Consider the following 11,417-nt stretch of genomic DNA (forward strand, 5'->3'; position numbering starts at 1 on the left):
CAAGCGCGGTTCTGACAGCCTGTTCTTTAGTGACGGCTTCAGCGCCAGAGCCGTCGGGGCACAACATTGTCAGGCTTTGCCGCCACGGCCATTAAACTTCATTGCTGACCTCCCCCTAAACGTGTCGCTGTAAGAAAAAAAAAAAAGCTTCTAGCTTTGTTTGCGAATATAGGTTGTATATGTGCCGCTGGAGACGCCATATCCCAAAGAGTGGTTTTATCGCCGGTTGTTCTATAGAGTTACCCGAAGCAGGGGTAGGTAGATTCCAGCATCCATCTATGAGCTCCAATACTTCCTATTGCTGTAATTAAGTTCGGCATAAAAAAGTAGGTCTTTGAATTTTCCGCTCCCGTTATGTACGACGTCGCGAACGAAAGCATTTTGTACAGGGGTGATAAAGAGAAAACGGGGTTATCGCCAAGAACGAGAATATTTCCTATTAACTGGTACGGCAAACTTGGACGCACTGCGTTCGAGGAGGCAAAAGAAAAAAAAAGGCACGCGCAGGTTCAAAAACTGAGTCTCCATGGGAACGCAAAGAGGTGCCGGCAACAAATTTCCATGATATTGGAAGATATTGCAATGACAAAGTGATAACAGCGGTAAAGCAGTCATGGGCGCCCGTTGAAATATTGAGACATAAACGTGATCTCATTCTCTATACCGAACCAGTAACTCAAAGATGACAGCTTTACGACTTGTAACAACAGCTACGAGGACGTACTCACCTGTTCACTGCCGTAGTCGAACCGAAGCAACGTGTGGGACCGAGCAAGTTGTTATTCCTTGACAATGAACACAGCGCGACAATTGTTTCTTACCCTTCTAACAGTCTTTTTTTTTTCAGTCATTTCCGTCATTTCTCCGCTGTCGCGCTGTGATCATCATCATCGATGATCAGCATGAAAAAAGACACTGGACAAATGTAGCTTTGCGGCTCGTAATGGTTTGAATTTCGTGCATGTCGCAGCTGCCCTCAGTGAATAGAACGAGACTATAGTTGGTCACAACCTAAGATGAAATACACGCTCCGCCCCCAGAACTGCGACGCGCCAGCCACCATTCATGTGCGCAAGTATTTGTTTCGCTGAAAATAGTACGCATAATTAAAATTCAGTCGTCCCTACTTAAAATATTATCTTTCCCCGACTAGTGCTGTCGGAATTTTAGGTGAAATTTGCCAGAAAGATTTTTTTTTACCGAAAGCGAGCCGCACGCACATGTGTCTTTATGGAAAAATCACCTACCTGCAATACGTCAAAGGTGCTTGACGTCACGAAAATGAGCAAATACAATTGGTTGGAACATCTATGCAAATATCCTCTGGGTGGGACATTTAACCTTAGGTTGTTCACATACGACTTTCACGTTTCGGGCGTCGATCTTGTTAAGCTGGCCGTCCTATATATGTGTTCCTTTATTGGTCATACGTGTTCATTGCAGCCTTTTCTCTTTGCGAGATAAGTATTCATAATTGCAGACACTAATGCCAATATGCCGCCCTGCATCCAAATAAACTGTTGCCATGGCGGCTACGTATGCCAGCATGCTCAAGTTCTGCCTACTAACAGCCATTCTTATTGCTGGATCGAGGTCGGGTAAGTGCTCTCCACGTTCCGTTTCCGCCGCCGTGATCATTATTATTTGTCTCACACCTTCACTCGTCTGCAGAAGAATCCGACAAAGAAGACGCAAGTGCCCACAAGTACAACATTCGCCTGGCCAACGGGACCAGCTTCGAAATTACCACGCATGGCTTTCAAGAGTTCTCAAAGGTACCGTAGCTGCTCTCGAAGCTTGGCGCTCTGTAGGTGACGCCAAGCGTATACGTGTCTCACAGGTTCAGGACGTGTAGCTCAGAAAACGATGCATCCAACAGACAGTCATTTAGCTTTAGATAGAACTCCAGAAAAAAAAAAGCATAATTTCTGTGGATTGCGCAATCTCGTAATAGTCGACTGCCACACCGATCTTGTTGTTTCTTAACAATTTTCCTTTTTTCTCTCGTGTGGTCATTTTGTGTCAATCAATTTAACCATAACCCGTTGTCATGAATATTCAATTCCTTGCAGGCGCATGCGTAGTTGAAGTCTGTATTGAGTCGTGTCGGCAGTAAATTTTCCATTTTATAGTCAGCGCCTGTGATGTCTGTACCTCTTCCTTCGTCTTCGTTTTCAGCGCGCAGTTATTATTGGCAGTAAACCAACGGACGCATGCATTTCGCCTACGGTTCATAACAGAGGCTTGTCGAATGATAACAAAATCCTCTTCTGTGTTGTCACAGTTTTATTTTTGCATGCAGAGGCTGTTTCCACTCATATTTCGTTTTACGCGAAATGATCATTCCAGAGAAGTAGGCCGCAGTTCGTAATTTCTTTGGTGGGGTCCTGATAGAAGAGTCGTTTAAAGTATTCACAAAGGGAACAGATCAGTTAAAAGTAATGCCACCTGAAGATGTTAGCTACTGCTATACGTGATATATGAAGTTTTGAAAGGGGCTCCATTCTCTTTCACTCTCGTTCGTCATACCGTTGACCATTTTGCGGCTTTGACCAAGTGCGGCCATTTCTTTACATGGAACTGGGCCATTTCCAATATAAGTTTCGGTTCATACATGCAAAAAACGACGTTAAACCTGGTATTATAACGGGTAAACTCTTGACGTCTGTCTAGTGATGCGCTTGTTCGAAGTCTTATCCGTATCTCTGCCGCCGCTGCTAAGACGCGACTCATTGGCATCTTCAAAGAGTCATCCTCAGTGCCTCACGTAGCAGACGAAACACCTGCAGCATTAAAACTCTTCAGTGATAACGTCCGAAGGGTCTGCACAATGTACCACGCGAAACCTAGCTGTTCACACTTTGTTCCTCAATCCAGGAAAGGGGCGCGGCCCTTAGTTGACTATGTGACGTACTTGCTCAGTTCAGTTCATTGCTTTAAAGCAGGGTTACCGTTGGACAGATTTGAAAAAGAGCCAAAACTCAAGCTGAAAGTACCCAAAGTAGCCCCTCATTTAATCTTAGCGCCACATTTATAGCCAAATAGAACAAAAGCGATATTATGAATAGAGTTTTTATTATCGAACAATAAACAATATAATTTTGCATAAGTCAGAACGTAGAATAAAGAGCACAATATATTTTCCCTCTTGCTTGGCCACAGGCAAGTTGCAAATAAATTGATAAATCATTTTAAGTTCAGGTCGCCTGCAGTCTGTTTGTCTACAATAGGGAGAGTTCTTGCCAAAGTAATCTTGGGCCAACGACTCAGTCGGAACATTAAAAAAGCTGAAGCTGTTTTTCCTTGAAGCCGTAGAACGAAGTACAAGGCCGGCTTCAAGTAGTGAAATCTGGTTGAAGATGAACAGCCATTTTGTTGCGTATATCTCTTTTTTGTCAAGTTCACACGCCAACAAGCGCTATGAATCAGCATTAAAAACTTTTTAATGCTGATTCATAGCGCTTGTTGGCGTGTGAACTTATCCAGTTCTAATTTGAGGTAACGCAAGGAGCAAACGAGCATCACCCAAGTGGTACACGAAAGGAAATTCGGTTTATTATGCAACCACAATATCCTGTTCGCACCCAAACATAATGGTACCCGCTAGCTGAAAAAAGAAACTCGGAAAGCAGCATGCTGCTCCAATATCCCACCGGTACGGCAGCGCAAGAAACTAAACAAACAAACAAACAAATAAAAACACGATTCTCTTTATGCATCGTGGGCGCGTCTATAACGGCCAGACATTTGGCATGGCACGTCTAGAAAAACTGCCAATTCATTGCCAGTCGTCGCCGTCGAGATAACGCCGACAAACAGCGCTCTCTTTTCTGCGCACCGAGGTGAAGCGAGTCTCGGGGCGTGTGTACTGTTTCTTTTGATTCTATTTTATTTAGTGCCGCGTCACTGCATACGTCCTGGCGGGACTTTTGAATTCTTTAAGGTCGATACGCCACGTGGTGTCGTTCACGCGAACTAGGCCGCTGGTGTCCAGAAAAGCTGCATATGCTGGTGCGCAGCGTCAGTAGTGTGCTATAGCCACGCGCTTGCATGCGCGCAACTTCGTCACTGCAGCTTTAGTCCTGCCGCGTGTTGGGTACCTCGATGAGCAGCAGCCCGCTCGTGGGGGCAGGACATGCGCGCGCATCGGTTAACACGACAGAAAAGCTTGGAGACGATGGCTACGCTTTAGGGTTACTTTCTAGTTTATCTTCAAATAATAAAAAAATGGCTCCAGTTTAGCAGTTAGAAGTAGCCAGAAAGTAGCCATAGAGCCAACATGAAATTTTCATCGACAGACAGGGTTGTGAAGCAGCCAATTTGGCACAAATTAGCCACCAGCGGCCACCCGGCCTTAAATGCCCACATTGTAAATGGAAAGAATGTGGACCTTTTAGGTTGGGGTTGCCGTTACTCTGTGAAATGCTTGCGTCACTCCAATACGAAGATCGTAAACATTCACTAACACATTCTGTTTGCTTTTTTTGTCTCTCCTCTATACGCAGTGCCTACAGGGCGGAGCAACAAAGGTGAATAGCTGCTTCTATTGACGTGCTTCCAATTGAAGTTTCCGAGGCGCAATGGTAACAATGTATACGTCAACCTCTTTCTGCAGGGCAACAACTCCGTAGAAATTGTCAAGTTCAACAAGGTAAGCTTCGTTGATTTGCTTCTGCTGACAACAGGCTTGAAACTACATGCAATTTTACGTTTTAATGCCTTGCTCGCCCTCTTTAAAAGTGCGGTTCTGGAAGCTAGAGTGGGCAGCAAAAGTCTGAAGTGAAGCCTGCTTTAAATTTCGAAGCCTCTCGAAGGCACATGGTTGACGTACATCATCATCATCATGAACAGGCACGTGCTCAATCACTGCCCAAGCACTATGTACTGATGGTGAACAAGAGAAGCTGAAACGTGCGGCGCCTAATCGGTATTTGCGCGCCCCGCCACGGTGGTTTAGTGGTTATGGCACTCGACTGCTGACCCGAAGGTCGCGGGATCGAATCCCGGCCACGGCGGCTGCATGTTCGATGGAGGCGAAAATGTTTGAGGCCCGTGTACTTAGATTTAGGTGTACATTAAAGAACCCCAGGTGGTCTACATTTCCGAAGCCCTCCCCTACGGCGTCTCTCATGATCATATTGCGGTTTTGGGACGTTAAACCCGAGATATTATTATAATCGGTGTTTGCCTACCGTGGGTTCCCTTGTTAATTTTAAGCGGACCATTGTGGTGAGTAGCGGGATATTCCGAATTTCTGTGGCACATACGAGCTATAGGAGTTTGACAGCAGAGCTGTTATGGTCGATGTTTACCGTGCGTCGTACATCGAAAATTACCATCATCAGGAACCGGCACGCGCTCGCTCTCTCCGTCCTCTTCTTCACCGCCTTCCTCTTCTTCTTCGTTCCCCGAGCACGTGCATGAATTTGTCCGGCGTGGGATGCAGTAACTCTGATGGGTGAGAGAACGAGTGAGAGAGCGAAAGAAAGAGAAAGATAGAAAGAGAGAAATTCTTGGCGAGGCCAGATTCGACCCCGCATCCCTACCATCCGATGACGAGCGTCGTAACCACACAGCCATCCAGGCACGCTAGCAGAGCACAGCATAACCTTGTGTAGTATAGTATAGCAAGGAGGTTGGAAAGGGATGTGAGGGTGTGGAGGAGGGAAAGGAGGAGGGGAGAACGAGTATATACATAGAGAGAAACAGAAAGAGAAATAGGTGTAAAGAAAGGGAAGAAAAAGTGAACAAGAAGGCGAGAGAACGACTGCAGAGAGAGAGAGAAACGCATAAAAAAAGAGAGAAAGAAAGGGAAGACAGGCAGAAAAACATAGAAAGACAGAGAAACAAATAGACGTAGAGAGAAAGAAAAAGACACAGACTAAAAAAAGATAAAAAAGAGAGCATGCATAGCCATTCAAAGTATGGAATAGCAAGGGGTGGGAAAGACACAGGTGAGACGGCAAAACCCTAGCCAAGCCAGGACCATCCAGGTGCCCACCAGCTCTGGTGTGACCTAGCCCTGCGAGACTCAGTGCAAGCTGCGCTATTTTTTTTTTTAGTGTTTTCGACGTTAACGGCTGTCATTGTAAACGTGCCCGTTATGCCAAGCGATAAGAGGGTACGACGTTGGGCTGGGTGGTGTTGCATAGTTTGAAGTGAACGACAGCGCGTAAAACAAGGACGAAGAGAAGACGAACGACACCAGCGCTGATATAGGGGATGTTATTTTGTATAGTAATTATGACGTAAATGTGAAGAAAGTGAATGAAAAGATAACTTGCCGCCGGCAGGGACCGAGTGACGCGAGCATGCAGAAAAAGGATGTTCCACACTCGCCGTCATGGCTACTAGCGGCGCTTACTAACACTCCGAGGTTTAATTGCACATATATACGCCATAAAGTGGGCGGGAGGACGACTGCCGCCGCAGCTCAGTGGTAGAGCATCGGACGCATTATTTGTAGGTCGCAGGTTCGGTCCGTGCCGGTGGCAAGTTATCTCTTCGTCCACTCTACTTTTTTTCACATTTCCATCATATTTATTACAAAATAACATCCCCTATACTTTCGTTGGGTTTCTTGTCTGTTGGTTCTAATTAATGTTGTGTCTAGCAAAGGAAAACGAGCCCTTAAAATTCCTATTCTTTCGTTTATTCAGCAGCGCTGATGTCGTTCGTGCTGTCATCGCCCTTGTTTTATGCGCAGTCGTTCACTGCAAACCATGCCAAGCGAGCTGGAAAAAAAAAGCAAAAAAACGCGCTGCAATGATCTAAACAACATACGCAATGAAATGGATTATTCAGGAGACTATACTTCAATACTAGCGCACGCGTACTGATTACGCCCACATTAATGCCTTTTTACCTTGGAATCAGTTTGTAAGCTCTTCTATAGAAAGATACAATTTGGTGCTGTACCTGATGCGCTGAGATGTCAGATGTTCACTGGTTGGTTCACTGTGCAGAAATTTAAACACTGAAATAGGCACCGTATACATATAATTTACAAACTTAGTCATAAAAAGAAACCACCATATAGTATCATCATCATCATCATCATCATCAGCCTGTCTACGCCCACTGCAGGGCAAAGGCCTCTCCCATGTTCCGCCAATCAACCCGGTCCTGTGCTTTCTGCTGCCACGTAATACCTGCAAACTTCTTAATCTCATCTACCCACCTAATTTTCTGTCTCCCCCTCACGCGTTTGTCATCTCTTGGAATCCAGTCAGTTACCCTTAATGACCACCGGTTATCCTGCCGACGTGCTACGTGCCCGGCCCATATCCATTTCTTCTTCTTGATTTCAACTATGATGTCCTTAACCCCCTTTTGTTCCCTGACCCACTCTGCTCTCTTCCTGTCTCTTAAGGTTACACCTATCATTTTCCTTTCCATCGCTCGCTGCGTCGTCCTCAATTTAAGTTGAACCCTCTTTGTAAGTCTCCAGGTTTCTGCTCCGTAGGTAAGTACCGGTAAGATGCAGCTGTTATATACCTTCCTCTTGAGGGATAGTGGTAGATTACCATTCATGATTTGATAATGCTTGCCGAATGAGCCCCAACCCATCCTTATTCTTCTAGTTATTTCACTCTCATGGTTCGGCTCCGCGGTTACTACCTGTCCTAAGTAGACGTACTCCTTTACAACTTCCAGTGTCTCGCCACCTATCGCAAAGCGCTGTTCTCTGCCAAGATTGTTGCACATTACTTTAGTTTTATGCATATTAATTTTCAGACCTACTCTTCTACTTTCCTTATCCAGTTCAGTAATCATGAGCTGCAATTCGTCTCCCGCGTTACTCATCAATGCAATGTCATCGATCTCTCCAATGTTATTCACCGCGTGTTTTCAGGAGGTTTTCAGGGCCCTAGATTGGGAAGAGTTAGGGATAAGAGTTAATGGAGAGTATCTCAGTAACCTACGATTCGCTGACCATATAGTATAACACCACTTATTTTCCTTTTATGGTGCCGCCTGTGGGCGAAAGTGGCGCTTTCCAATTAACATTTACGTGCCTGTATTCCACGAAAGGGTCTCTTCGAACGCTATTAAAGCCGAAGGCCTTAAATGGCGCGGCTTCTGCGAGTATAATAAAAACTAAAGAATAACATGCGACCTACTAAATTCAGCCTCCATTCTGCGCAAACTATACCAAGTTAGCTTCCCAACTCTGAGCCATAGCCTAATCATCGTTCATGGCATCGCCTGTTATTGTTTCGATCGCAGTGCGCTAGGGACCTGTACGACCGCGTCCAGTCAAATATCACAGATCACCTGCGCATCAGAGACGTCGGTGAGCTGGGACCTGCGTTGCGAAACCTGTCTTCGCTTCACCGGCTGAACGGCAACACCGTCAAGAACCTCGAAGCTTTGCAAAACAGCTTCCAGAGGCTGCGCCTGCCACCTTCCGGTGGCGCGTCAGGCATCGAACCCTTGCAGCGAACACTGCAGTCGGCCAGCGAAGCCTTCCGCAACATGTCCAAGTCGGTGACGTCGGGCGCCGCTCTACAGACAGTGGTGCATAACTTCAACCGAACGTTGCAAACATTCAACAGCATCGCCACGGCAGGCGTGAATGCCATGACGCCCACGGCCAATCAGCTCGTGCATCGCTTCCAGGTTGGTGACACGAATGTTGTAATGCTGATCGGAGAGGTCATACGGATTTACTGGCCGAAAGAAACACTTGCAGATACGATGCATCATAAACATCATAACATGATCACAAAGTGCGTGCATGTATGGGAATTGTTTCTGTATAACTTTTTGTTATGCGCTCACTATATGCGCCCGACGTCAGCAGTAATTTCTAGTTTGCAGAAATATGGGTATATATGGCAGATGTAACAAGCCTTGCAATCAAGCAAAATTTTAGCGAACGTCTTATAAAGAACTGTCTGCCATATGCAGCGTAGGGCCTGCTAACTAGGACCAATTTAATTTTAAAAAAAGTGCAACGATGTACGAAGATGCGATCAATGGCATTGTATAGGCTCGTGCATACTGGCAAGCTTGTTTACTTATCACCGCTTAGATAAGTAGCCAATATAAATTAATTAAGCATTTAATTGCCACCATAATTGCGGCAATTCCTAGATGAAATTCTGTGTTGCATTCTCAAAAACTAGCGCCCAAAAGATGACGCGGCCCGCTACATGATTCCTGATTACTTTTCCTGCGTTTCAAGCTTGTAGGTGCAAAAAGGCGATGAGACATGGAGACGAGTGCTTCGAGAGCTAGCTTCTCAACTTCGCAACAGCGAACGCTGCTGTCTCGCGTGCGCAACAGCAGCGCTCGCTCGCTTCGCGTCTTTGCCTTTTACGTGACAAATTGAAAACGCATAAACAAGCGTGTTATAAGTATTAACGAGGATGGATATACAAGAACTTACCTGAGAGTTACGCACTCGCATGATCCTTAGCATATAGCTATATAGCTATAGCTGCGGACGCAAAGCAGCGTGATGTAGTCGCTGCAGCTCGGATACATACCGGCAAACTAGAAAGATTAGTGCTATTTAGCTTCAACAATTAGGTAGCACTTATTGCATTTTGGTTATTTCGAGGGAACAATGACGCTTTATTGCTCGCCGTGGTGCATTTATATATACTTGTGATGTATGGTTTCATACTATCATTCCTCTTCCAAGCAAATTACCACTGTGGTATCATCTCACATTAATTAGATTCCTTTATCGCTTTCTCTTGCCGCAGAAGTAATGTCAATATATTCAACGCTTCGATGAAAGTATTAGTCGTCAGGCAATCAGGTGCTTTCGTTAGCATAATTTGTGCATACGTATGCCTCACTATGGAAAAATTGGGGCTGAATTCAGCAGACTTCTTTTTCATAAATGCTTTTTTTTTTTCTCGCGTTAGATTGCCGGCTTCGCTGTCCAGCTTTGTGATCGGCTTAAATATTGTCTTGCGAACATTATAAGCTTAACCCGTTTTTGTGAATACGGACCTGGTGCATAGTATAGGGTGCGAAGAAAGTGAATGCAAAATAAGAGGCGCACTACACTGGAAAGGAAGGCGATAGCTAAGGTTGCTAAGTCCTGGAACATTGGCTCTGTCGGTCTCTTCAAGCCTTCATCTTTCTTTGAGCTCCTGTCTCGCGTAGATTCCTGTTTTAGGGTTGATATAATCGACTTAATGGCTTCCCCTGGTCACGCGCAGGAAGACTTGAAGAACATCCAAAACGTCACCCGGTCGTTGCCCAGGACTGACGTGGCGCGGCTCACGGAGGAGACGAGGGGCAACCTGACCTTGCTGGTGCGCAACCTGACCGGGGCTCTGCCTGTGCTCATGCGAAGGATGGCCACACAGGGAGCCGAGAGCACGCGGCTACTGAGGGAATTTGTGACCGCGCTATCACACAATCTCTGGAATGCCTCGTTGGCTCTCTCAAACAGTGGAAACGCGAGTGGAAACTCCACTGGCAGCACCCTCCCAACGGCCAGTCACGACCTCCTGCAGGCGTACGACGGCTTCCAGTTGGCCGTCAACAACGGAATGCTCGCGATGTCCGACTTGGTGCGCGGATCGCTGAAGCTCGTCAACCAGGCCAACTGGCACGTTGGCCGCGTCGGGCTTGGCGCCGGAGATGGACAAACGCCACAAGCTGGCATCAACAAGTTCATCGGGCAGCTCTTCAGGAGGAGAGGCTAGGCGTGTGTAGCATAGTTTCAGGTGTTTACATTTTTTTTCTCACGTGACGTAGGTGGGGACCACGAATTGCGAAGTCGAAGCCAGCTGTTATGCCCATAATCATCAAGTTCATTCGCCAGCTTCGTCAGACAGAAGCTGACTTTGTGTTCGTACAGTTAATCTGTAGCCATTTCATCGGGAAGACACGTGTCGGTATACAGGGAGACGTAAACGCAACGATGTAGGCACCTAAACGCTGCCGTTGGGAAGAACTCGGGTGCGTGCGTTCCTTCTGGAGCTTTTGTGACAGGATGTACAGTGCTAACATTATCGACGGAGTATGTTCTTGTCGCTTGAGAGCGCACTTTTCGTTGCTTTTTTTATTTTATTATGTAAGTGAGGATTCTAATGAAAATTAATTGGGGACCAGAAATAAGGCGCCGAGGCATTTGAAAGATGCCTTTGTCAACGAAGGTTTGTACGATATGTGAATACTCTCGAAACGAGTCTCCTCACGGTAGGTGCGGGCTCGACACCTGATAAAAGGCCATAATATCAGACAATTATTTGAGGGAAGTGCACTCATTACCATAATAACATAAGCGTATGGGCGGCGCTGCCAGTCACGATACATTTGTTTAGTTTTATGCAATAACTCCCCAACACTAGAACGTCTTGCCTTATGGACATTTCTAAGACTAATTTAGGCCTCCAAGGCCCAGAAAAACCAACATGTGCTTTTGTTACATGCAGCGCACTGGTGTA

At 46.0% G+C, this 11,417-nt stretch overlaps 1 protein-coding gene across 1 annotated transcript; it reads left to right on the plus strand.

Moving 5' to 3' along the window:
- Positions 1 to 1,525: 1,525 nt before the first annotated feature.
- LOC119388259 (uncharacterized) lies at positions 1,526 to 10,686 on the plus strand. The gene is made up of 6 exons (XM_037655970.2): positions 1,526 to 1,598; positions 1,672 to 1,775; positions 4,506 to 4,529; positions 4,616 to 4,651; positions 8,230 to 8,622; positions 10,182 to 10,686. Exons 1-6 carry the CDS (start codon positions 1,526 to 1,528, stop codon positions 10,671 to 10,673), a joined length of 1,122 nt encoding a protein of 373 aa, XP_037511898.1. The 3' UTR covers positions 10,674 to 10,686.
- The last annotated feature ends 731 nt before the right edge of the window (positions 10,687 to 11,417 follow it).

Source organism: Rhipicephalus sanguineus, chromosome 1 (assembly GCF_013339695.2).
Source record: "Rhipicephalus sanguineus isolate Rsan-2018 chromosome 1, BIME_Rsan_1.4, whole genome shotgun sequence".
Taxonomy (NCBI): Eukaryota; Metazoa; Arthropoda; class Arachnida; order Ixodida; family Ixodidae; genus Rhipicephalus; species Rhipicephalus sanguineus.